This window comes from Budorcas taxicolor, chromosome 13 (assembly GCF_023091745.1).
Source record: "Budorcas taxicolor isolate Tak-1 chromosome 13, Takin1.1, whole genome shotgun sequence".
Lineage (NCBI taxonomy): Eukaryota > Metazoa > Chordata > Mammalia > Artiodactyla > Bovidae > Budorcas > Budorcas taxicolor.
The window spans coordinates 12,153,602-12,180,473 of NC_068922.1; the positions used below are offsets into that span (position 1 = coordinate 12,153,602).

The window sequence follows — 26,872 nt, forward strand, 5'->3', positions numbered from 1 at the left end:
ACGGGGGAGGAGAGAGCCGCAGGAGGACACTTGGGGGAGAGCAGACCCTCGGGTCAGATGGTCCTCAGAGAGGAGCGCTGGCTACATTTCTGCTTTCTCAAGACTTCTTCCTCTTTCTCCCACAGTGCGGCTGCATTACCAAGGTTCTAGAGAAATCCCAGTGTGACAAAGGAATCCGCTGAGGAGAGCGGGTGCTGAGCTGACATGGGAGTCAGACGCACACTGTGAAACAGGACAGGAAGGAAGAGGACCTCAGAGGGACTGGCTCCCTGACGGCCACATGGGGACCCACGCAGACCCCACAGTGCACAGAAAGGCTATCTGAAGAGGAAGATGGCTCACCATTCAACAGATGCAGAAAGAAGCTTTTTCGGAGATTCCATTATTGGACTCAAAGCAGAAACTTCTGAGAAACAAGGATCATCATAAATCCCCTCTTTGGGGCATAAATCCCAGGGTAAACCTACTATAAATCTCCTCCTGGAGAAGTTCCATGGCCTTGAAGAAGAAAGACCACTCCTGCCTGCATAAACTATCCTGAACTTTCTTATCTCCCAGGTTTTCTCTTAAAAAACCCATTAGTATTTCCCAAAGAAACCTATTTGTCTTCCCCTAGGAGAAGGCGATGGCACCCCACTCCAGTCCTCTTGCCTGGAAAATCGCATGGATGGAGGAGCCTGGTAGGCTGCAGTCCATGGGGTCACTAAGAGTGGGACACAACTGAAGCGACTTAGCAGCAGCAGCTGAGGCCTTTTCTTCCCATTCCGTTCCCCCTACTAGGTTATGCCTGACTTAGGTGTAAGCGCCAACGTCAGCATAGAGCACTCTTGCGTGTGCGTGCATCCTACCAGCACAGAAATGGTCTTTGTATTTTGCTATCTTTTGCTAGTTTAGTTTACAGGCTCCCAGGCACTGCACCTAAGAGGGCAAATGAAGAGGATTCTCCCCGCCCAACATCAATAAGGAAGTGTGTGGCCTTCCAATAACTTCCCACCAACTACAGAGTTACATCCATGTGTGAGTGCAAAATAATGCTCAAAGTTCTCCAAGCCAGGCTTCAACGGTACATGAACCAAGAACTTCCAGATGTTCAAGCTGGTTTTACAAAAGGCAGAGGAACCAGAGATCAAATTGCCAACATCCTCTGGATCATCGAAAAAGCAAGAGAATTCCAAAAAAAACATCTATTTCGGCTTTATCGACTATACCAAAGCCTTTGACTGTGTGGATCACAACAAACTGTGAAACATTCTTCAAGAAATGGGAATACCAGACCACCTGACCTGCCTCCTGAGAAATCTGTATGCAGGTGAAGTAGCAAGTTAGAACTGGGCATGGAACAACTGGCTCCAAATTGGAAAAAGAGTACATCCAGACTGTATATTGTCACCCTGCTTATTCAACTTATATGCAGAGTACACCATGCAAAATGTCGGGCTGAATGAAGCACAAGCTGGAATCAAGATTGCCAGGAGAAGTATCAATAACCTCAGATATGCAGATGATACCTCCCTTATGGCAGAAAGTGAAGAATAACTAAAGATCCTCTTAATGAAAGTGAAAGAGGGGAGTGAAAAAGCAGGCTTAAAACTCAACATTCAAAAAATAAAGATCATGGCATCCAGTCCCATCATTTCATGGCAAATAGATGGGGAAACAGTGGAAACAGTGACAGACTTTATTTTGGGGGGCTCCAAAATCACTGCAAATGGTGACTGCAGCCATGAAATTAAAAGATGCTTGCTCCTTGGAAGAAAAGCTATGACCAACCTAGACAGCATATTAAAAAGCAGACATATTACTTTGCCGACAAAGATCTGTCTTGTCAAAGCTATGGCTTTTCCAGTAGTCACGTATGGGTGCGAGAGTTGGACTATAAAGAAAGCTGAGCACTGAAGAATTGGTGCTTTTGAACTGTGGAGTTGGAGAAGACTCTTGAGAGTCCCTTGGACTGCAAAGAGATCCAACCAGTCCATCCCAAAGGAAATCAGTCCTGATGGTGAAGCTGAAGCTCCAATACTTTGGCCACCTGATGTGAAGAACTGACTCATTTGAAAAGACCCTGCTTCTGGGAAAAATTCAAGGTGGGAGGAGAAGGGGATGACGGAGGATGAGATGGTCAGATGGCATCACCGACTCAACGGACATGAGTTTGAGTATGCTCTGGGAGTTGGTGATGGACAGGCAAGCCCGGCGTGCTGCAGTCTGTGGGGTCGCAAAGGGTCAGACATGACTGAGCGACTGAACTGACCTGTGAGCACATGTGACGAGTCGGAGAAAGACACACGAGATAAAGGAACAAGAGTTTTGGGCAAAACAGTCTGTTCTCTTTCAGTTAAGAGTTGAGAAAATCAAAATGGGCCTTGAGTCAAAAAGAAATACAGAACAGAAACACCAAAGCGAGTTCAAGCAGAATGACTTCAGTGTGGTCTAAGTTCTATCATTCATCTACAAAATGACCCATATTGGGACCTTTAAAAAAAAAAAAGTTTGTGATGCAAGAGTTACTTGTGACAGAAATATGACAACAGAGAATAAGGTTCCAGTCTGTCAAGCTGAATTTACCTTCTGAAATATTTAAGGAAGAATTAAAAGGGAAAAAAAGATGATGACTGAAGAAAATAAGGATGCTTGGCAAGCGATGAGAAAAACCACTCTTCTCATTAGAAGTAAACAGTAAGGGATGACCCCACCTTCTCTCAAAACAAAGCTTGTACTTCCTAGGTCATGTCTTCTTACTCGAGAACTCAGGTCTAGAAAGTGCAATGCTGGCTTTCAGTCTTAAGATACTGAGCTCCTCAGAAACTTCTCTCTTCTTTCTTGATTCCTGTATTTCAAGTTATGGGAACTCTGAGTGATAAACGGGGTGTGTATTTATTTTACAAAAGACAATTCTGATTCAGAACATCCTCAACTGGTCTATGTGACCCAGAAATGCTATGCCCAATCGTGATGAATTTATTACACATCAAAAATTCTGTCTTTTCTTTAGAAACTGGCTCACCTGCTTGCTTATCATAATGTTTACAGCATACATTTTTAGGAGAGCAGATTTCTCAAGTCTGAGCGAAGTAAAAATGAACATGAACAGACAAAATCTTTTTCAGTGAAAAATCTCTCAGGGAATCCTTTTTCAAATAATTCTCCTTGATAGCCAAGTATTACATCTTACCATTCACAAAGTATGGGCATGAATAAATGCCAATAAATGAAAACACATGCAAAATTAGTCATTGCTTGTGGAAAAATGAACCAAAACATCATTGCCATAGAGCTGAACATGACTCACCTGAGGGTAAAGATCTGACTTTTATCCGATTTTATCCCCTTGTTTCTGCCTAAGTGATTAAGAAATATAATTCACTCAAAAATCAGGATATTTCCTCTTAAAGCATTCTGCATAACTGTAACAAAAGACTGGGCAATCCATTAAAACTCCACCCAGCTTTAATAAAGACTGTCACAAAAGTCATTCACACAAGAGCTAGCTGTCTTTTTTCCCCCTCAGGGAGATCCTATATACATTTTGGAAAACATATGTAAATGTCTCTAAATGCAGAGGCTAGGAATTCTTTTAACTCCTCCTAAGGTATAGCCAAGCATAGCCTAAATTCTTTCTCCTAATATTCAAAATAATGTAGGTTGATTTAGTAATGTCATACATCAGAAACAAGCAACTTTCTCATCTAGAACTGCTGAAGTGAGCTAACTAGTATGCCTGTTTCCCTTTTCCACAGAGCTATTCCTGATTTTGCCTTTCAATCCATGTTGTAGACTCATTGTATCATAGACTCATACAGTCTTCAAATAGTTCAATAATCTGTTCTGGTATAAAAGATATGCAGGCATGCTAAGTCACTTCAGTTATGTCGGACCTTTTGTGACCCCATGGACTGCAGCCCACCAGTTGTTGGATAAATAGGCAAAAATTGCTGGGGGAAAACAACAGATGACAGTGCTTATTTTTCTATTTATGGGTCAAATCTTGTCAGTACTGTCCATGGGGTTCTCAGCAGTCACGTACAGATGTGAGAGCTGGACCATAAAGAAGGCTGAGTGCTAAAGAACTGATGCTTTTGGACTGCGGTGCTGGAGAAGACTCTTGAGAGTCCCTTGGACTGCAAGGAGATCCAACCAGTCCATCCTAAAGGAAATCAACCCTGAATATTCATTGGAAGGACTGATGCTGAAGCTGAAGCTCCAATACTTTGGCCACTTGATGTTGACGACTCACTGGAAAAGACCATAATGCTAGGAAAGACTCACACTAAAAGGAGAAGGCAGTCAAAGAGGTTACAGATTCCATCACCGTTTCAACAAACATGAATCTGAGCAAACTCCAGGAGATAGTGAAGGACAGGGGAGCCCAGCGTGCTGCAGTCCACGGGGTCACATAGAGTTGGACATGACTTAGGGACTGACAACAACCACCTTGTCAATGCCACCCCCACCTTCTTTACAGAAGAGAAAAAAACCAATCAGAACCCCCAGATGATAAGTGCCAGCATTTGCAAAATCCTATGGATGAAGAGCTCATATTATTTCTTCTTGAGAACACTCTCTGTGATGTTATAATTTGAGGACCACAGCCAAGACAAGTAAATGCATTAAAGCAGCTCTCCCCCTCGCTGAGTTAATTTATTCATGACAAAAAGCATTTCAGCCTTTCAGCAAAATGGGAAGAAGTCATCTTTCCTCCCATTTGCACCGACGAAAACATCAATGTTATCCAGATCTAAAAAAGTTGTCGTTTCACATCAGAAGGAAAGGGGTGAAGCAACACAGTATTATAAGGGGTGTTCCTGCTGACTATAAATCTGTCATCATTAGCAGCTGCTTTGAGATGCTACTCTGATTCAGACGCTTGAAACCCACTTCAGACGCACATTTTCTCATTACAAGTTGCTATGTAAGATTCTGCTAAGGCACATGCTGTCATGTTTGATATAATCGGTAATACGCTGCCTTTACAAGGCAGCAAGGCTGGGTCACACTGTGTCTGTTTTGATTGTGTCAGGCTGGTTTCATAAAAGCTCTGATCGACTTTGGGAACATGAAAATGAGGGCAAACAGTGCAAAATAAACTCTCCCTGTCATTTTGGGAATTTGGAGCAAGTTTCTGGCTTGCTTATGGAGCCGGGGAGATCTTAACGGAATATTAAGATTCCTGTACTTTTACTATTTCAATATCCTTATGTATATTTTAGAAGTATTGAATTTTACAGAAAAAATTTAAAACTAGAAATAAGGGTTTTCTGTGTAAATACTTGCCCGGGTTACCTGCCACCTCTACCAGTAGGAACTGACCTTGGAAGAAAACGTTTAACTGTGGCTGCTGCTGCTGCTAAGTCGCTTCAGTCGTGTCCGACTCTGTGCGACCCCATAGACGGCAGCCCACCAGGCTCCCCCGTCCCTGGGATTCTCCAGGCAAGAACACTGGAGTGAGCTGCCATTTCCTTCTCCAATGCTAAGGACCACCAACTTAACTATAGTAGAAAAATAAAGATTATCAGATTTGAAAAAAACATGTTTTGTTTTGGGGGGGGCTATAGGTGAAGCTCATTTAAATATTCCTTGGAAAAGAAGGGAAGGGTGAAATATGGTGTCACCCTTTATCAACATGATGCTTCCAACAGCTCAACACTCTCCTTATTTACATGTATTATATATTCCCTTTAACTTCTGTGATTTTGCAGAGTATCACTGGACCTTAGATGAGTTTTATTCTATCTAAAATTATAGAGATGCTCAAAAAAGACACAAGGAAAGTTTGAGTGGGTAACTAACAATGAATGCAATATAACTGCAAATTTCACCACACCTACACTCAGTCCTCGTGTACGTTAACTCCGGAAAAAAACACTGTTGGCCATAGAAATTCTTCAGAATTCTTCAGTTTTCACTACTTTCTCTAAAAGAGGACTTAGGTATGCTCTAGCCATTGAAAAGTAGTTCACTGTTTAAAACAGCATCATTTTCCAAATGTTACAGCAAAATGCAGTCTTAGGATACCGTGATACAGGAAGTGGACAGGTGAAAATGTATTCCATTGGAAAAGAATTAAGTGAATATTAAAAGCCCTCTGAAACCATCAAAGCAATTATTAAACATCAAGCTATTTTTGAGAAATGGGTCTTTTTCTATCCATCTCCTCAGGAACTGAGTTCTCACATAGGAAGCCAGTGAGTGTGCTCAGTCTGAGTTCCAGAAACTTAAAGCAAAGCAAATTAGCACCTTTCCAATTAGCCTGTTTCCAAATAAAGTTAGTAACCAACTATATGTCCACCCACTGTGTTTTAACCAAAATCAAACAGAGGTACTGGTTCTTCCTGTTTTTTAAAATTCTCAACTCTAAAGATAAGAACATCTGTGCCTGCTATGGACTTGACAGTATCAGATCTTAAGGTCTGTTAATGAAAAATGTATAATAATGTTAGGAGAACTCCTCTCTTTATATAAATGCTTCCCTTTGGATTGAACAATTCATCAGCACATTTTTATTCTGAATATTTAACACAATAAACTACGTGTAGCCAGCACATCTGTGTGGGGCACCCAGAACTGCGGAACAACAGTCCTTCTGTTGATTCCACTTCTCTGGGCCATGCCAAAAACAGGAAGGACCAGTTTCAAACGGGCAGATAAAGAAAGCTGAGAACCCACATCTTCCAGAATTGAAGACACTTACTTGGCCTTCAGCGTCTCCTCCTGAAAGTTCCAGTGTGGGTCTTCCACCAGCTGTAATTCCCGTAACACCCTCCCAGGCTTGTAAGCTGCATTGATGAGCATGCTAAGAATCTGTTGGGAAAAACAAGGAATGGCCATGAACTTCAACTGCATCCATTTCTGCTGAAACGAGAAAGCACCCTGCTGACACTTCCGGGGTGTCTGCCCTGCACCTCTATTCAGTGATAGGCTGGATGGAGTCGGAGACGATATTTTGTAGACTGGCACCAACGATGTCTCCCATCAATGGGATAGGAAGGCAGTGAAATCCAAGGCCTCTGCCTGGGAGAGTGTGTGTCACTGAGGGGCAAGAGGGGTGGGGTGGTCAGCTCTTGCTAACCTTCCAGACTGCAGAGAAACTGTACTGTTTTCTCCAAAGGTTCACTGATCATCCTTCAACTAGATTCCCCTTCAGTACGAGTGGTTACTAAGAATTCCATCTTATTCTTTAAAATATATTTCAAAAGGAATCACTAAGACGGAGATGATAGATTTGTGCCCACACTTTTGGAGCCTGATGGGCTGCCATCTATGGGGTTGCATTCAGTTGGACACGACTGAAGTGACTCAGCAGCACCAGCAGCAAATATCTGTACGGAGGGTTAACAAACTATTTGAAACTCACCTAATGCTGACCCCACTTATGCATATTTAACGTTAGGACAATTCTCAGAGATGAGAGTGTTTCCGAAAGAAGGCCTGAGTATCTAATGTCATCTGACAGCTTTCTCAAACTACCCCTTCGCTCCCAAGTCCCAAGTGCAAGAAAATAAGCATATGGCCAGAACCACTGCAATATGCCCAAGGACCAGCTGCTGCTGCTGCTAAGTCGCTTCAGTCGTGTTCGACTCTGTGCGACCCCATAGACGGCAGCTCACCAGGCTCCGCCGTCCCTGGGATTCTCCAGGCAAGAACACTGGAGTGGGCTGCCATTTTTTTCTCCAGGCATGTACGTGAGCCATCACTACTGGGATACAGAGCGCAAAAAGAAAGTGAAGGGGCAACACAGCCCATAAAGGAACCCTGAGATCTCGGGGGCTTGTTCCATGAAACGCCCACTCACTGAAGACCTGCGCTGTGCCGGGTCCCAGAGCGCAGAGGCAGGACACGGAGCCCCTGCTCCCGAAGTCCCTCCCCATCCAGACGAGGAGTGAGCCAGGCTCTGCGTTCACGCGCTGTGTTTCGAGTAAAAACCCACTACAAGAGTGAGAAAAATCTCTCCCTCAGGTAGGAGAACACTGGCCGTACTGCTGAAGCACCTACCACTCTGCGGAGGAGATCGGCACACTACCTATGGGAAGGGAACAGAAGACGCGTGCGTGCGTGCGTGTGTGCGTGCGTGCTCCGTCGCTTCAGTCGTGTCTGACTCTTTGACCCTATGGACTGAAGCCCACCAGGCTCCTCCATTCATGGGATTCTCCAGGCAGGAACACTGGAGTGGGTCGCCATGCCTCTCTCCAGGGGATCTTCCCAACCCAGGAACTGAACCCGAGTCTCCTGCAGTTCCTGCAATGCAGGTGGATTCTTTACCGCTGAGTCACCTGGGAAGCCCCCAGCTGAAAGGTATGTTGCAGAAATGTTCAAGTCTCAGTTTTCATGTACCTGGAGTGTTCCAGGATGTAACTGGCATGGTGTGCACCCTGCTTTAATTCTGAAAAACAAAGCTTTCTCATCACTGAGGATTTGATCTTAAAATATTCTTTACTCTCAGCAGTTAGCCTGGCAAGTGTCTTTTTCTCATCTGGGCAGCATTTTGCTGTGTTCCAAGGTGCCTGTAAAGCCTCACCAAGAGAACACAGCTCTGCCAAGCACTCAACGGCCAGAACACAGCAATACAAGCAGTTCTGGTGTGTTTATGCTTTCTCTATTAGAATAATCATCTGGTTTTATTATTTATTGTCAGTACAATTTACAGAAACTGAGTTTAAAAATAAATCCAATTGGCACTGGCTGAAATCACACACCAAGTGTTTATCAACAGACAATAAAATTTCACCCCAGTCTTGTCACTGTGCTTCACTGAGAAAAACCCCAGAGCTACATCTTATTTGTACATCGAAATGCATTTTGTGACTGTGAAAAGCAAATGCCTTCCAGACTTCAATTCAGAGTGGAAACCGCCAGCAATTAAATCGTAAACAGCATGAGATACTGAATAATTTTTCCTATGGCTTCTCCCCATGTCACATCATATGTCTCTAAATTCAACAAGCTCTCTACAAAACCTTGGAATTGTGAGCGGAATAATTTGTGTGTACCTGACACAGTGGTGCATTAGAGTTCTCTCCATGAAAATAGTGAAGTTGACAGCTGTTACAATGACCCAAGTTAGCCTGAATTACTGAACCTTGCAAAGCATCAGAATTCATGCCACTGTGCTCTTGACCACAAAAGGGAGCACACAACTTGTCCCCAGATAACCAACAGGGTGTTCACTGTGAGGCCGATGAACACTATTCCCAATAAACTGGCGTGAGACTGGTCTGAGTAACTCAAGGAAGAAACTGGCGCTACAGCAACGTCTCACTGGATTTCTTAGGGTTCATGAGGTGTGTGTTCATCATCACAGAGAAGCAATAGCCTTTATACAGCTGGATGGAGCTGGGATGGGAGCTTTCCCTCCCTCTGAGGCATATGGGGACACAGCAAGAAGGTGGCTGCGTGCAAACCAGGAAGTGAGTCCTCACCCACCTGCCGGGCTGGCCCCCGATGTAGGACCTGGAGCCTCAGACCGGTGAGCATCCATGTCTGCATTCTGAGCTGCCTGGTCCAGCCCATGGTGCCCCGTGACAGTGGCCCAAGCCCACTGGACACCATCCCCTCCCACCTCATCCTCCCCTTCCTCTCCCCTGGACTGTCACCCTCTGTGTGTGCACTGGGCTTCAGCCTCCCGTCTTAAAGGAGGAAAACTACTTTCTCCATCTCTCATCTTCGGCACCTCGCCTCACTCCTGTCTCCACCGTAGGTAAAACCCTCAAGAACCGCCTACACCCACGGACTCCTCTCTCTCTCCTTCAGCTCCTCAGGGGCACAGTGCAACAGGGCTTCCTGGAAACAGGTCTTACCAAGATCACCTGAGATGCCGGCTTTGCCAAGAAGGAGTCCTTCTTGGCCTTGTCCTATTTCACCCCGTCAGCAGCTGGGGGCACTGCCTCCTCTGCAGACACTTCCTACCCTTACCCTCAGGACCCGAGGCTCTTCTGATCCTTCTGTGCCCGCCCCCCAAATGACAGCGACCTCAGGGTGCAACTGCTGGACTGTCCTCCTCCACCTATATTCACCCCACAGTGCACCTGGCTGCAAACACTGTCCACACACTAGCAAACCCATGGTCACCAAATGTGTGCTGGACTCTCACACCCATCTCCAACTGGCTGTACAACAGGCAAACCTTCACTTGCCCGAATCATTTACCCGGTCCCATAGCTGCCTCCCCTTGCTGTTAAGGCCTTACTCTCACAGTCCATATCTAGGTCACTAGGAAACCCTCCGTGTATCCAAAACATGTTGATTTATTTGTTTACCATCACTCTCTCTAGAACCTAATCCTCGAGAAATCAGGATTTTCAATGAAATCAGGGGCTTCATTTTGTTCGTTGCTTGATTCATCGTAGCTAGAACCATGCCTGTGCTCAATAAATAATTTGGGGGATTTCTTCAATGAATTTCAAGATGGGCACTGAAATCAAATTATTCTGCACACCTAAAAATTAATGAATGATTGATTCACGCCAAAAACTTGTTTGGTACCATAAAATCTATGTCAGTAGAGGGAAGCTCAGGAGGTAGCACTTGCCACTGATTTTCTTTCCTACAAAATCCTACCCTATGGTACAATGAGAAAATTCAACAAAGGTATCTTCTCTTCTTTATAAAAAAAACCTTAACAAGAAAAAATTACATCTTTCCCGACCTTCCTGGACACTGTCTACTTAATTCCTTCGTCACACATTACGTATGTGCTATAGTTTCCATCACCCACATGCTTGGTACACAGTTCTCAGTGGTCAATGTTCAGTATAAAATCCAGAAAATATCGTCCAGAGGCACGTCTGCATCTCTGACTTGTTGACTGACTTAACCAGGTGCCACATAGGCAGGACTTTTCCTCTTTCCAGTATAACCTGAAATGCCTAAGTCCTTGCTCTGAGGCCATGGGCAGGGGGGAATCAACTCACCCGGGGGGGCACAGCTCCTGCTCACCTTGACCCCCACCCCCAGCTTCCAGGACAGCACCCACCAGCACATGCTTATCACTTCTGAATTGCTTTGGACCTGTCTAAATGGACAGATGGATCGAGGTACGATGTTTCATTCTCTCCTCGGTTCCCACAGCTAGGAGACTATCTGACATGACAGTAGCCGCTAAGTGTGCAGTAACTGATCGAAAAATCCTTGGAAGGTGTAGATGGGCAAAAAGAAATATACATGGACCATTCAGTCCCCACACCGACTTCTGTACTTGCTGAGGCTACAGCGCTACTAAGCCCACAGACGCAGACTGAGGGAGATCAGTCTTTGGTCCACCACCCTCTCAGCACTCAAGACCACACCCCCCTCAACAAATGCCAGCATGGTGACCACGTGCACAGACCTCATCTACCTCTAGAAGAAGCAGGGGGAAAACAGCCATCAGCCTACATTTCCCAAGTCTGAGAAACCTTTAACTATGAACACCCAATGGCCCGATAAAGCAAACATGCTCTGTCTTTGCTCCAATGATCTCATTCTCCGTAAGTGAAATGCAACCTGAAGCCAAACACAGGTCCAAGGCAGGACTATTAGCATAAAGCCTGGCTTGGCAGACTCACCCTTTTCTTGCACTCACAGAACTAGAGCACTTGCTTCTTTTTTCTCTCTCTTTCCTGCCTCATGCATTTTCTGAACATCAGCAAAAAACTAGTTTTGTCATCAAAAAACTGCTCTGGCCTGGCTTTTAAACTTAGCTGCTGGCACCTCTCAGAGAATCGATCAGGGCTAACTACTGTTGACCAAGTATGTAGCAAAGCAAACTAGTCAAGCCTCAGAGAGAGACTGGGCTCTAAGGTCCCCATGTTTGTTAACAGGGCCCCCAGGTGGCCACGGACCTCACAATCACGTGGGTGTGACACAGCCTCACAGGGACTTTAAACAAGTACCAGGTTTGTGCCAGTCTCCCGTTCCATTCTGATCGCTGGCAACAAAGTCAGGCACAAATACAGGCAAGGGACAAGGCTGTGGCAAGGATGACCGCTTGGCCTGAAACTGCTGGGGGACTTGGGAGCCCATTCCTGGTCTAGGGGCCTTATTTCACACTGTGACAGGAATTCCCATGTGTAAGTTGGGCTTGGTTTCTTCCCTGACCAAGTCTAACACCTGCAGGGTCTACAGTCTGTGTCAGCTTAACACAGCTGGAGCTCACCTCCCACCCGGATCTCCCTAAGGCCCTTGAGAGGGGCTGCCCTCCCCCAGCCACCATCTCCCTTTCACTACCAATTTCTCTTCAATGGGGTCCACTCGCCACTTAGGCTGGGCCAGGCCTCCAGTAATTTGGGGATGTAAAACATGAAGGTGATGGGTCTAAAGAAAAGCAGGCCTAAATAAGAACACAGGCCAAGCGCCAGGGACAGGGTCCAGGCCCTAGGACTCTCTAGACTCAGATTTCTGCACTTTCCAGGCCCGGCCCTATGGTCCGCAAGTTCAAGGCGCTTCAAGCATTCCTTCCTGTGATCCCGCCGATGCTCCAGGCTGCTCAGATGGCTTTTCCAATCCCTAGAGTGGGCGGCCCCCTTCCTCGAGCCCAGGCCCTGTTCTTGATACAAAGCCCAGCTCACGCAAGTTTGTTCAGTGGCTAAATGGATGGATAAACAGACCCCTCATGCCCAAGGAATTACAACACACTCATCATGGTGCAGGTGATGTTCTGGACATGCTTTTTTGTCACAAAAACAGGAATGGGACTATACGAAGGTTCAAGACAGGTCACCTTTTTAAACAAAAAAGTGATGACTCACCAAAGACTTTACTCAAATGTAGTGAGCGTTTCCGCTGACTTGGGGAGGGAGGAGCACCCCCTCCAATAGAAGGGAGTCTTCCCGGGCTGGAACACTGTTCCCATCTGTGTATGACTGCCTTCAGTGTGCAGGATGGAGAGGAAGGGGGTGCTTGGCACATGAATGGACCCCAACTCCTGTGATTCCCTCAGGGACCGTGCCCAACCCCCCACCGCCCCACCGTCTGTGGCTGTGGACGAGCTTTACCTCCTTAAGGACCAGCACGCATTTGCCTGGCCCCACCGACTGCGGCAGCTCGGCGATCCTGCCCTTGTTGAGGTAGGGACCTGAGAAACACCGGTGGTTGATGAAAAGCTGAGGACAGCAGTACTTCCCGTTCACCGTTCCTGCGTGGAAGAGAAACACGGTCGAGGCTCCAGGACCCACAGCTTAGCCCACCACACCAACCAAGTTACCCAGAGGGGCCCTGAGACCCCCTATCAGAATGCTTTACACCCACCATGCCCTGCGAGTCCCCAGTATACAGCACAATGACTCAGCTATCCACATACATATAGCTGATGATGTTGACCCGTCACTAAGTCGTGTCCAGCTCTTTGCAGCCCCGTGGACTACAGTCTGCCAGACTCCTCTGTCCATGAGATTTTCCAAGCAAGAGTACTGGAGTGGGTTGCCATTTTCTTCTACAAGGGATTTTTCCCGACCTAGGGATCAAAGCCATGTTCCTGCATTGGCAGGATTCTTTACCACTAAGCCACCAGGGAAATCATATATATATATATATATATATATATATATGTATGTTCTTTTTCAGAGTCTTTTCCTTAAAAGTTATTACAAAAACTGAATATAGCTCCTCGTGCTCCACAGTGTCTGTCAGTTACGTACTTTATATATGATAGTGCGTATATGTTCGCCATTGCCCCACACCCAGGCCAACACCAGATACGGCAGGGCTTCCTCATTTTGCCAGTCCCAGGGACGTGAACTGTGCCTCCCAGGGACTTGAATATGCATTTCCCTCATTGCTCTTTCAGCTTAGAAGGTGAACAGGCAAGGTGTTGATTTAGTTGTGTCTCAAGGTGCCACAGGGAAAAGCAGAACTAAATGGTAAGGTGTCAGTGGAACCCATCGGCCATCTACACACACGGGATGTGGTCACAGGACCAGCTGAGATCCACCCTCTCTCACAGCTGCTCCGAGCCAAGCTGCACTAACAGTGGTCTTTCTGTGCAAAAACTTGTTATTGAGGGAGTAAGACTGACATATATATACAAAGAAGGCTTAGCGCCAAAGAACTGATCCTTTTGAAATGCGGTGCTGGAAAAGACTCTTGAGAGTCCCATGGACTGCAAGGAGATTAAACAAATCGGTCTTCAAGAACTCAACCCTGAATATTCATTGGAAGGACTGATGCTGAAGCTCCAATACTTTGGCCATCTGATGCAAAGAGTTGAACCACTGGAAAAGACTCTGATGCTCGGAAAGATCGACGGCAAAAGCAGAAGGGGGTGGCAGAGGACGAGATGGTTAGATAGCATCATTGACTCAGTGGACATGAATATGTGCAAACTCTGGGAGATGATAGTGAAGGACAGGCGAGCCTGATGTGCTGCAGTCCATGGGGTTGCAAAAAGCCGGCCGTGACTTAGCGACTGAAAAACAACAAATTAACATATACACACATATATACATGGAGAACCATGTGTAAAACAGAGAGCTAGCGGAAAGCTGCCGTACAGTTCAGGGAGCTCTGCTCAGCTCTCTGTGATGACCTAAAGGTGGGATTGGGGGCAGGAGTGGAGGGAGGCAGGAGATGTATGTATCCATATAGCGGATTCATTTCATTGTACAGCAGAAACTAGTAACACTGGAAAGCAATTATACCCTAATTAAAAAATAAGTTTTAAAACCTTGTTATTCATTTGGGATGGTGATTTGATAGTCCAGGAAGCTTTGTTCTCATAGGACTTTAACTGAGAACCAATAGGTGAGGGGGGAGATACGTTATTTTTCCAAGTATAAGACAGAAGGAGTCAAATAACAATTACCGACTCTGAAAGATGACATGGTTCTTTTAAAATCATTCTTAAGTTTGAATTTTATAAAAAAGGCAAAAAAAAAAGAAGTCCACAGCTACATTTACATGGAAATTCGAGGGTAGGATTACTCTGCCCAGCTCTTTAGAAAAAACAATCTTAGTAAGTCTACTCATAAAACTGCTCTCTTTACTGCAAAGAAAACTTTGACTAATAGGATTCTTCCATGGTACACAAGTTTTAATCTTGGGTTCGGAGCAGACTTCCTTTTGGCTGGAAAATAGAATACTTAATCAAATATATTACTTAATGTACAAACATGTCTATAATCAGATTTGTAATCCAAAGGTAATTCACATTTATGTTTTTAAAAGTTACTGTAAGACACAGGACTTTATACATTAAAAAAACATATTATTCCCAACCAGCCACTCAAACAAGGTTTTAGGGAACAATTCAAAAGTCTATGGGGACTTAAAGATTAACCACTAGTGTAAAAATGCAAGGGTCACCGGCATAAATGACATAAAATGTCCAAAAAGAAATGCCTAATAATATTTCCAACTCTTTTCCAACATGATTATTCCCAATACACAGTTCTAACTGGACATGTAATTTCCAAGTGATGCGTGGACCCAGCTTCTCATGCCAAGCGAAGTGTCTCTAGCTACTGACCAAGAAACAAAAAGGGAAAGACACCGAGAATATAGCTTAGAAAAAAATTTTAAAGGAGCAGGTATCTGTAAAAAAAGATAGTTGGCTCGAAGTTGAGTATTTTCATACTGACCTAAAAATATATCAAAGTTGAGTATTGTCATATTGACCTAAAAATATACCCATGTCTCCACTCACAGCAACGCACTGAGAAGGGCCAGGGCATCCTGCTGGTGCTGCTAAGTCACATCAGTCGTGTCCGACTCTGTGCGACCCCATAGACAGCAGCCCACCAGCCTCCGCTGTCCCTGGGATTCTCCAGGCAAGAACACTGGAGTGGGGTGCCATTGCCTTCTCCAATGCATGGGAGTGAAACGTGAAAGTGAAGTCACTCAGTAGTGTCCGACTCTTAGCAACCCCATGGACTGCAGCCCACCAGGCTCCGCTGTCCCTGGGATTCTCCAGGCAAGAACACTGGAGTGGGGTGCCACTGCCTTCTCCCAGGGCGTTCTAAGCAGCCGGTTTACCTGTGGCGTCCAGGTGAGGGAACAGACAAAGGTCGTGAGGTATTTTCTCAACAGGCACTGTGGATGGTGATCTGTGGATAAAGGAGAAACGCCCGTGGGTCCCAGGCTACAGAAGAAACCAGTACCTTCCAAAGTCTTTTCATAACTTACAGGAATCTAAGCTATAAATATGTAAGACACAATGCGCGCATGGATAAGAACAGGTAAGATCACCGGGGGGCAATTCTTAACAATAATTCCAAGGAGCCTGTAGGTCACCCGCCCCTCGAGGGGGTCATCACTGATCTCTGAGGCTCCTCTAGGTCACTTCCTGGGCATGTCGCTTGTTAAAGAATGTCCTCAATCATATTTAGGACATGCAAAAACATCAGTTTGCACTGACTTTCATTAAAGTCAGACTTTCCCTTATTAATGACTTTCTTCTGCTGACTTTTGATTTCTGGGGTCCGTGCGTGTATGGGTTGAGGCCACACTGAAAAGTAGATCCTCAAAGAAAAATCTCAAAATTGACGATTCTTAAAATGTGAAGTAGGCTTATTAGTCTAGGACAGAAGTCTGTGCTGCTGTTCAGCAAAAAGTTGCTGAACAAATATAAAAACTATCACTCAAGGGGAAAAAGGCAAATTGGGTTTCCAGGAGATGTACAGGTTGATTTCATAGAAACTGCACAGATGAACAGTTACGTAAACTCCAAGTAAATAGTAATAAGGGCTCTTAGTGGGATCATCTATGGTGCTGGGTCTCAAAGCGGGCTCCCCAAGCTGTCAGATCAGCATTACCTGGGAGCCTGTTACACGTGGAGAAGCTCAGGCCCCATCACAGACATCCTGAATCAGAAATTCTGCAGATGGGGCCTGGAGACCTGTGTTTTTTAATGAGCTGTCTAGTGATAGATGCAAGTAAAGGAGAAAACTGCTGATCCACAGGCTGCAAATTTAGGAGTCATGAATTCAAACTGAGATTCATGAGGGGGACTGTTATTTTAGCTTTTACCTCTCTATTTCAGTGTTATCCACATAAAACTGGAGTCAGATGATTAGCCTGATACACTGTTAGAAACATACTCAGAATACCCGTGAAACTGTTATTCACATCAAATAACAATGAAGCTATTATTTGATTTTAAGTTTAAACTTCAGTACATGAAAAAAGAAGCTGCTTTCAACTCCCTTTCCATCAGTGTATTAAGAAAACAGATTCACTCAGTAAGGGATGTTTATCATGGTGTATTCCAGACATTTATAAACGTGGTACTAACAGTGACAATTTTCCAAAAATATACAGCCAGTAGGTCCACACACTACAGAACATCCCCTTCCTCATAAACTTACAATTGAAACGTGGAGTGACCTACATTTATTTGGCAATGGAGGGCCCACACATCTTCATGTAGACTCTAATTTAATCTTTCTAAAACTCCCCAAGAAATAGGTATTTTACAAAGGAAAGCACTGAGGTACGGAGTAATAAAACAACCTGCTCCAGCTCACCGGGCTGTAAGGGGGCAGAGCTGAGGCCTGGACAGGCAGCTCTGTGGGGGCCCTGGGGCATTAAAGACCTGGAGAACTGTCGCAGAGCACCCTGACCAGAACGCAGGACCGTGGGCATCCTTCAGGTCAGCTACGCTGGGACGAAAGTGAGAGGTTACAGTCTGGAAAAGAAATTCCTTAAGAAGCAGACCCCGCGTGTCCTGCACAAAACAGACGCTCAGTACATGTTTTCCTGTCGCCCTGACTCCTGTGCTAGGCTGGGACCAGCTCTCTAACAAAAGCAGCCCTATTTCCATCCTCTTTAAAGATACTTCATAGATTATCATGGAGTTTTTGTGAAAAAACACTTACTGTTTTTCTGGCTGCACAACTGCGATCTTCCTCTTCTTTTGTGCTGTAAAACAGGCAAAAGGGGGGAAAAAAGAAAACCGGCTTTAACAGCGAGTTGGGAATAAGCATTTTTTTTAATGGCTCCATAGGTATAGAACTGTGTCTGTTTTTAAAGTAACAATTTGAAAACTGAAAAGTTACTTCATTCCGGCCACAATTTTATCTTTATCTCTTCCAGCACAAAACGGGGGACTTTGACTTTTCAGAAATGAAATCTAAAGAGAATTTAGTACATTTTACCTTATCACTACATGGGCTACTTTATTCTAAAATGTGCTTCTAATAAAAAGAATACACATATCAGACCTCCCAGGAACACAGCTGGTGAAATGGACTGGTAGAAGCACTGATTATCCAGATGACTTTTCCCCACAGAAAGCGTGATACAGCAAATAATTTTACCACTGCAGCATGCTCCCAAATTAGGATTAGAGGCACGTTTATAAACTACAACATTTTATCATTAAAAAGCAGATTGGTACCTAGCAAATATATACGTCTGTCAAACAGTGACAGAAACCAGCCAACAATAACCTGAGGTTAAGAATATCTCCAGGTTACATTTAGAACTGGCTGGAATCACCTTCACAAAGACAGACTAGAGCTTTTGGCATCTACTAACTCAGACATAGATAATCCTGCATCTTCCAACATTAGGAAAAATTAATGCTCACAGAATTTCTAAAGCTGTCGGAGTTTGGCAGGTTTAATTAGACTTTGCCTCTTCAAAGCAAAATGCGTGTATGAGAAACAACACGAGAACACAAATAAACAAGAGAAATAGTGATTCAAAATTTCACCTATTCTTGATTTTATTTAGTATCCAATTCCAGGACAGGCAGACCTCAGAGATATTGTGGGTTTGGTTCCAGACCACCCAATAGAGTGACTATCAAAATAAAGGAGTCGCGGGAATTTTCTGGTTTCCCAGTGCATATAAAAGTTGTTTTATAAGTCTACTATAAATCTGTAGTCTATCAAGTGTGTATCATAATAATATTCTGTCTAAAAAACAGTGTATATACATTAATCAAAAATACTTGATTGTTAAATGCTATCATCTGAGCGTCACTGAGTTATGGTGGTGACATCCAAAGGTCACTGATCACAGATGACGACAACAAATACAATAATGATGAAAAAGGTAGAAATACGGCAAGAATTACCAAAATGTGACACAAAGACACGAAGCGAAAAAGCATTGTCGGAAAAGTGGTATCACAGGCGTGCTTGATGCAGGGATGCCTGAAACTTTCTATGTGTAAAAATGACCTGTGACAACAAAGTCTGCCTGTAATTACTATGAGAAAGTACAAACTCTGTGACCTCTAAAGGGGAAGATGAGTGTGCAGACTACGTTGCCTAAGTCGGTCTTTGTTAATTAGGGTGAGATGCCCAAATTGTGTGATGTCTTGATGACAAGCCAAACACAACAGTCTGGGGAACATAGACGAAACGTTACTGCGTTCACCTTAACCTGCATGGGCTTTCACCCAGAAAAACTGAAAATGCTCCTCCCCTCCCAAAGCCAGTGAAGGAGGAAGCGAGAGGGTCAGGACACGAATTTCTGTCTGAGGCACAAGCAGGCACGGAGGATTGGATCTAAACCTGTAGAGCCGGGGGAGGACCTGCCCAGGGCTGTGGGGGCTGACAGCCAAGGACCCAAGACATTTTAAGTGAGAATAAAAGGCAAAGAAGGCCCTTAATGCTGAAATCATTATTCTAAGCTCATAACTTAAGAAGTATTTTAAACTGACGGCAAGACGTTACTGTCATTGGATGAGATTCGGTATGCAGTACTGGGTACAGGGCAAAAGAACCTCTTAGAATCCACCTCTGTCTATAGCTTGGGCCCCTACTTTATTCACATGAATAACCCCATCTGACACTTGGTGAGAACTGTTAAGTTTCTTGTGTCCTTCAAAATTTCTCGACCTCAGGAAACAGGAGGCCGGCGATGGCAGGGAACTCTCTTTACAGCAATATTCTGAGCATCTACGTAAATGAACCTCACGGGAGGGTGCTAAAAAATAGTTAGCCAGCATACAAATTAATAAAGAAAACATTAGAAATATCTAACCTATTTCACAAAAAATTAAAAGCCTTATATTTAAGGACAATTTTAAATACTACTGTTGACACATTAGGGTAGAATTATAAATGCTAAGATTTATTATTGAATGAATTATCATATACTATAAATTAATATTTTTTTAAATGGTTACCATTTCAGGATAATGACCTACAACAATTTATATTAAAACACACACTTGTATATATTTAAGTGGTGTGTTTGTGAGTGTATGTGTGTGTGTATGGGATGCTGGGTTATTTTGACTACTAATATTGGTTTGATTTGGCACTTTTGTGATCAGAAGGATGTAATGTAATGCCCCCTTCAAAGTCCCAATTGAAATCTCACTGGTAATTTAATGCCAAGAATCAGTTCAGGTCAGTCTCTCAGTCGTGTCTGACTCTTTGTGACCCCATGGACTGCAGCACGCCAGGCTTCCCTATCCATCACCAGCTCCCGGAGCTTGCTAAAAATCATGTCCATCCAGTCAGTGATGCCATCCAACCACCTCAACTTCTGTTGTCCCCTTCTCCCTCCTTCAATCTTCCCCAGCATCACGGTCTTTTCTAGTAAGTCAGTTCTTCGCATCAGGTGTCTAAAATATTGAGGTTTCAACTTCGGCATCAGGCCCTCCAATGAATATTCAGGATTGATTTTCTTTAGGACTAACTGGTTTGATCTCCTTACAGTCCAAGGGACTCTCAAGAGTCTTCTCCAACACTACAGTTTAAAAGCATCAATTCTTTGGCGCTCAGCTTTCTCGATAGTCCAACTCTCACATCCATACATGACCACTAGAAAAACCATAGCTTTGACTAGATGGATCTTTGTTGTCAAAGTAATGTCTCTGCTTTTTAATATGCTATCTAGGTTGGTCATAGCTTTTTTTCCAAGGAGCAAGCATCCTTTAATTTCATTGCTGCAGTCACCATCTGCAGTGATTCTGGAGCCCAAGAAAATAGAGTCTGACTGTTTCCACTGTTTCCCCATCTATTTGCCATGAAGTAATGGGACCAAATGCCATGATCTCAGTTTTCTAAATGTTGAGCTTTAAGCCAGCTTTTCTCACTCTCCTCTTTCACTTTCATCAAGAGGATCTTAAATTCTTCTTCGCTTTCTGCCATAAGGGTGGTGTCCTCTGCATATCTGAGGTTATGGATATTTCTCCCGGCTATCTTGATTCTAGCTTGTGCTTCATCCAGCCTGGCATTTTGCATGATATACTCTGCATATAAGTTAAATAAGCAGGGAGACAACCTACATACAGCCTTGACGTACTCCCTTCCCAATTTGGAACCAGTCTTTTGTTCCATGTCCGGTTCTAACTGTTGGTTCTTGACATTCATACAGATTTCTCAGGAGGCAGGTAAGGTGGCCTGGTATTCCCATCTCTTGAAGAATTTTCCATAGTTTGTTGTGATCCACACAGTCAACGGCTTTGGCATAGTCAATAAAGCAGAAGTAGATGTTTTTCTGGAACTCTCTTGCTTTTTCAATGATCCAACAGATGTTGGCAATTTGATCTCTGGTTCCTCAGCCTTTTCTAAAATCAGCTTAAACATCTGGAAGTTCACAGTTCATGTACTCTTTAAGCCTGGCTTGGAGAACAGTGAGTATTACTTCCCTAGCGTGTGAGATGAGTGCAATTGTGTGGTAGTTTGAACATTCTTTAGCATTGCCTTCCTTTGGGATTGGAATGAAAACCGACCTTTTCCAGTCCTGTGGCCACTGCTGAGTTTTCCAAATTTGCTGGCATATTGAGTGCAGTACTTCCACAGCATCATCCTTTAGGATTTGAAATTTCTCTACTGGAATTCCATCACCTCCACTAGCTTTGTTCGCAGTGATGCTTCCTAAGGCCCACCTTGGCTTCTCATTCCAGGATGTCTGGCTCTAGGTGAGTGAGTACACCATCGTGGTTAAATGGGTCATGAAGATCTTTTCTGTACAGTTCTCCTGTGTATTCTTGCCCCGTCTTCCTAGTATCTTCCGCTTCTGTTAGGTCCATACCATTTCTGTCCTTTATCGTGCACGTCTTTGCATGAAATGTTCCCTTGGTATCTCTAATTTTCTTGAAGAGATCTCTATTCTTTCCCATTCTATTGTTTTCCTTATTTCTTTGCACTGATCACTGAGGAAGGCTTTCTTATCTCTCCTAGCTAGTCTCTGGAATTCTGCATTCAAATGGGAATATCTTTCCTTTTCTCCTTTACCTTTAGCTTCTCTTCTTTCCTCAGCTATTTGTAAGCCCTCCTCAGACAACCATTTTGCCTTTTTGCATTTCTTTCTCTTGGTGATGGTGTTGATCACTGCCTCCTGAACAATGTCACAAATGTCTGTCCATAGTTCTTCAGGCACTCTATCAGATCTAATCCCTTGAATCTATTTGTCACTTCCACTGTATAATCGTAAGGGGTTTAATTTAGGTCATACCTGAATGGTCTAGTGGTTTTCCCTACTTTCTTCAATGTAAGTCTGAATTTGGCAATGAGGATTTCATGATCTGAGCCTCAGTCAGCTCCCAATCTTGTTTTGCTGACTGTATAGAGCTTTTCCATCTTTGGCTACAAAGAATATAAGCAATCTGATTTTGGTGTCGACCATCTGGTGATGTCTATGTGTAGAATCTTCTCTTGTGTTGTTGGAAGAGGGTGTTTGCTATGACCAGTGCATTCTCTTGGCCAAACTCTGTTAGCCTTTGCCCTACTTCATTCTGTACTCCAAGGCCAAACTTGCCTGTTACTCCAGGTATCTCTTGACCTCGTACTTTTGCATTCCAGTCCCCTATGATGAAAAGGACATCTTTTCTGGGTGTCAGTTCCAGAAGGTCTTGTAGATCTTCATATAACCGTTCAAGTTCAGCTTCTTCATCATAACTGGTTGGGGCATAGACTTGGATTACTATGGTATTGAATGGTTTGCCTTGGAAATGAACAGAGATCATTCTGTCGTTTTTCAGCTTACATCCAAGCACTGCATATCAGACTCTTCCGTTGACTCTGAGGGCTACTCCATTTCTTCTAAGGGATTCTTGCCCACAGTAGTAGATATAATGCTCATCTGAGTTAAATTCACCCATTCCAGTCCATTTTAGTTCACTGATTCCTAAAATGTCGATGTTCACTCTTGCCATCTTCTGTTTGACCACTTCTAATTCATCTTGATTCATGGACCTAACATTCCAGCAGCATCGGACTTTACTTCCATCACCAGTCACATCCACAGCTGGGCATTGTTTTCACTTTGGCCTCATCTCTTCATTGCCAGGAATAGTTAAGTGTTTATGTCAGTAAATTATTGGAACCAATTACAATTGGTTTTGGGATAAACCTTTGGGGTAAACCTTAGGAGAATAAGTTCTTTCTCAGATATAATCATACAAATGTATAGTACTTAGCTTAAACTTTTTCATGAATACAAACAGGGAGTAAAGATCCCAGACGCTCATCTCCACCTTGTCACTGTGACTTGGTTTCTCAAGCTGGGAAGTACCTGCAGACATTCATCTCACGCAGACACTTACAGGATGAATGAGACAGAAGTCCTGCTGTTCTGTGCAAAACTGAGAACACTTTTTGATTTTTACAGTTTGGCTCCACTCTCTTTACCAAATTGCCTATTTATTCACCTAAGTCCCAGAGATGCCCAGCAAGGCTCCGAGTGGGACAATACTCACAGGCTGTCTTGTGTGGTGTAGTCAGAGGGTAGGAGTTGGCCTCACACCAACCCACAGGGAAGATGTCCATAGATTCAACGTCCACGATGAACTCTGGAGCCGGGCTCTGCAGGCCTGTGGGGAGTCGAGACAACAGGTGCGAACAGGTGTTAACAACAAAGACACAGAAGGAGGGGGAATCAGAGCGGCTCTGAGCGGGGAGGGGGGAGACATTGTTCTGAAAGCTGAACCCAAAGCCAACAGTGTTTTACGACAGATAGAAGCACCAGAGAGGTCCGGTAGCAGGAGTTTACAGGATTCACAAGAAGGGGGGCTTGGAAAAGACATACTTTCCCCTGAAAACAAGAGAAAGGGGAAGGATGACTGGGGACAACTGTAGCATCTTTCTTTCCTAAGAATGGCTCTGAAGCTAAAGAAGGTAGTCCAGCCTGTGGGGTGGGGGCACCAAGACATTCTTCACCCAGCACCAAGCAGAGGTCAACCTTCAACCAACAGAAGTTAGATGTTCCAGTTAAAAGGAACTGGGAGAGTTCAGTGATGCTGGTTATAAGCAGTGAGCATCAAAGCACAGTTCCCTAGGGGACACGGTCCTTTATCCTTTGACCACGTCACTTCTTCTGAATTCAGACTCTTGCCATGTGACACCGAAGTCACTTAGGCAGGAGAGTCTCTTTGGTGGGGATCTGCCTGCATATCATAGTCAAAACGATGCCTTGTGTTAAGTCAGCATAGCAGCTGAGAGACTCTGAGAGAAAAGATCTGGATACAATATGAGCAGAGGTTCCAAGGGACTCTGGTCACTGAGAGAATAAATCTGGGACCCTGCAAACTGGTAAAGAGAAGGAGATTCTGCACCAAATCGACAGTCCTTTAAAAGCACCCTGTGAGGAGAGACACTCTTGAACCAAGAATCAAAAGATAAGAAAGAGCTCTATTACACTCTTGAACCAAGAATCAAAAGATAAGAAAGAGCTCTATTAATGGAGTGACCCCCTGGCCCTGACCACTTAATCTTGCTGTGCTTTTGTTTCTTCACTGGGAATCAAAACAAAAGTTAACACTCTTAGAAACTCCATCACACACCAAGCGATCACACATCACCTGGTGAATTCTGAATCGCACTTCCCCTCCAAAACTTAGCTTCTGGAAGCTCAATACTAGTAAACATAAAATCTCCTCACTATTTCCGCAACACTGGCTCCCAGAGTCCATTATCTGACAAACCTAGGTACCAGATTTAGCGCTAAAACCTAACTTTGGTGTACACAAAGCGCCTGGAACACGGACAGCAGATGCTTATACACACATGACCTCCAGTCATCACACTGAACTTCTGATGTGTTCTCAGAGAAAGTCATTACTATGGTTATCAATCCTAACTTCCTTTTCACTGAATTCTCCGATAATTTGAAAGATACATAACCTACAAGAATGCAAGCAGGTTTATAGGGCTTAGGTTCCAACACAGTTGAATGACTAGAAAGCATTTCCGCCCTGCATTAAATGACTCAACCAACATTTAACTAATCTGCTAAAGAAATCATCAAAACTGCCAAAACAGACAAAAGCTAAAGAAACTCCCCAACTAGCTTCAAATACAAAACTGATCTTTTCTTGTCGAGAAGGGCACTGGATTCGGCAGATGGGCCAGTGAAGAGTCACCGAGCTGTTTCCCATTACAAAGGGCACTCCCTCATCTCCATGCTCACAAAAATACAAAGAGAGAGCCTATTTCTTAGCTACTCAGCAATTTTGCTAACAGGCTGAATTCATCCACTACATACAAATAGTAGATGTGTTTAGGTACAAATCAGATTTTCAAGGTCAAAGTCATACTTCAGGAGGGAGTAGAAAGTGACCTTTATAGATTACTTCTTCCCATCTGCTAGTTCAGACATCACATCATATTAGTGTGCTTTAACATACACACTTCTGTAGCAATATAAACATTCATATATTTCTTTTCCTAAGAATCATTTTGCTTTTTATCTTATTTTTGGCTGTGCTAGGTCTTCACTGCTGCATATGGGCTTTCTCCAGGTTTCTCTCTTGTTCTGGTGCCTGGGCTTCCATAGCTACAGGGCACAAACTTAACTGCCCAACAAAAGGCACGTGGGGTCTTCCCAGATCAGAGATCAACCCACATCACCTGCAATGGAGGGTGGATCCTTAACCACTGGGCCACTGCTCCTCTGTCCATGGGATTTCCCAGGCAAGAAATACCTGAGTGGATTGCCATTCTTGACCACTGCGCCACCTGGGAAGCCCCTAACCTCGTCTAGCGCTGACACTAATAGTCGGATGGGCTCAAGTGTGCAGTGAGAAGGATGAGCACTGAAAGACAGAAAGCAGGACCTGGGTCCTGGAAGCCCCGCCCAGCATCCACTCCGCACCGTCCATCTGCAGACGCTGCCCACAGAGCGGGATCTCAGAGAAGCCCTCACTCGTCTCAGCCCTGGAGCTGAATTCCTAAGGAATCAACACACAGCAAAACTAGCTGACAAGAGCTACACAGGTTAGGAAACCATCAGAAAGAAAACGACAGAAATGGGATTAAACGTGTAAGTGGAGGGAGAGAGCCATGGATGGTGAACTCTTAGGACACTCACTCTTGTGCAGGTACTTTTCAAAGAGTTTTATCCTTACGACCCTGGGAGATCAGATGGTTTCACTCCCATTTTACAGATGAGTAAACTAAGCTGAAGCTCCAATGCTCACACCTGATGCAAAGAGCCAACTTACTGGAAAAGACCCTGATGCTGAGACAGACTGAGAGCGGGAGAGGAGGACAGCAGAGGGTGAGATGGTTGGATGGCATCACTGATTCAGTGAAAGCGAACTCGGGCAAACTCGGACAGACAGGGAGGGACAGGGAGGCCTGGCGAGCTGCAGTCACAGGGCCACAAAGAGCTGGACGAGGCTCAGTGACTGAACGACGACGACAAACTGAGGGTCAGGAAAACATCAGACGGCTGGTAAGAGGGGATCTAGGGCTCAAACCCAGGCAATCTCGCTCAGGAGCCTAGGAAGGCATTCAAGGCAGGTTCGTGCGGAGAACACGGTCAGTCAGAAGTCACACCGAGCACAACAGCAGCCTGAAAACCCAAACTCGCCTTTGGTTCCTACTGCAAAGCCTTCTAGGGAGTAGATCTCCCTCCTCAGCCTCCCATCAAATTCTTCCCCAATCATATCCCCATTTCGCTTAAGAAAACCAGAGCCAGGGCTGTTGCTGCCCACCCAGAACCTCTGTAGCTGACTGGTGGTCTCCAAAGCCTGTTCACAGACAGCGACCCCCGCCTCCTT

The 26,872-nt window shown here is 44.4% G+C and overlaps 1 protein-coding gene across 2 annotated transcripts in view; it reads right to left on the minus strand.

Annotated features, from left to right (window-relative positions):
- Positions 1 to 26,872, minus strand: part of SFMBT2 (Scm like with four mbt domains 2) — a 180,678-nt gene that overhangs the window by 11,247 nt on the left and 142,559 nt on the right. For both annotated transcript variants that reach the window (XM_052650792.1, XM_052650793.1), the window contains 5 exons: positions 23,570 to 23,683; positions 17,781 to 17,823; positions 15,940 to 16,010; positions 12,966 to 13,105; positions 6,689 to 6,798 (listed from right to left, as the gene is read on the minus strand). In XM_052650792.1, coding sequence (XP_052506752.1) covers positions 6,689 to 6,798; positions 12,966 to 13,105; positions 15,940 to 16,010; positions 17,781 to 17,823; positions 23,570 to 23,683 — 478 coding nt within the window. The remainder of the gene's footprint in view (positions 1 to 6,688; positions 6,799 to 12,965; positions 13,106 to 15,939; positions 16,011 to 17,780; positions 17,824 to 23,569; positions 23,684 to 26,872) is intronic.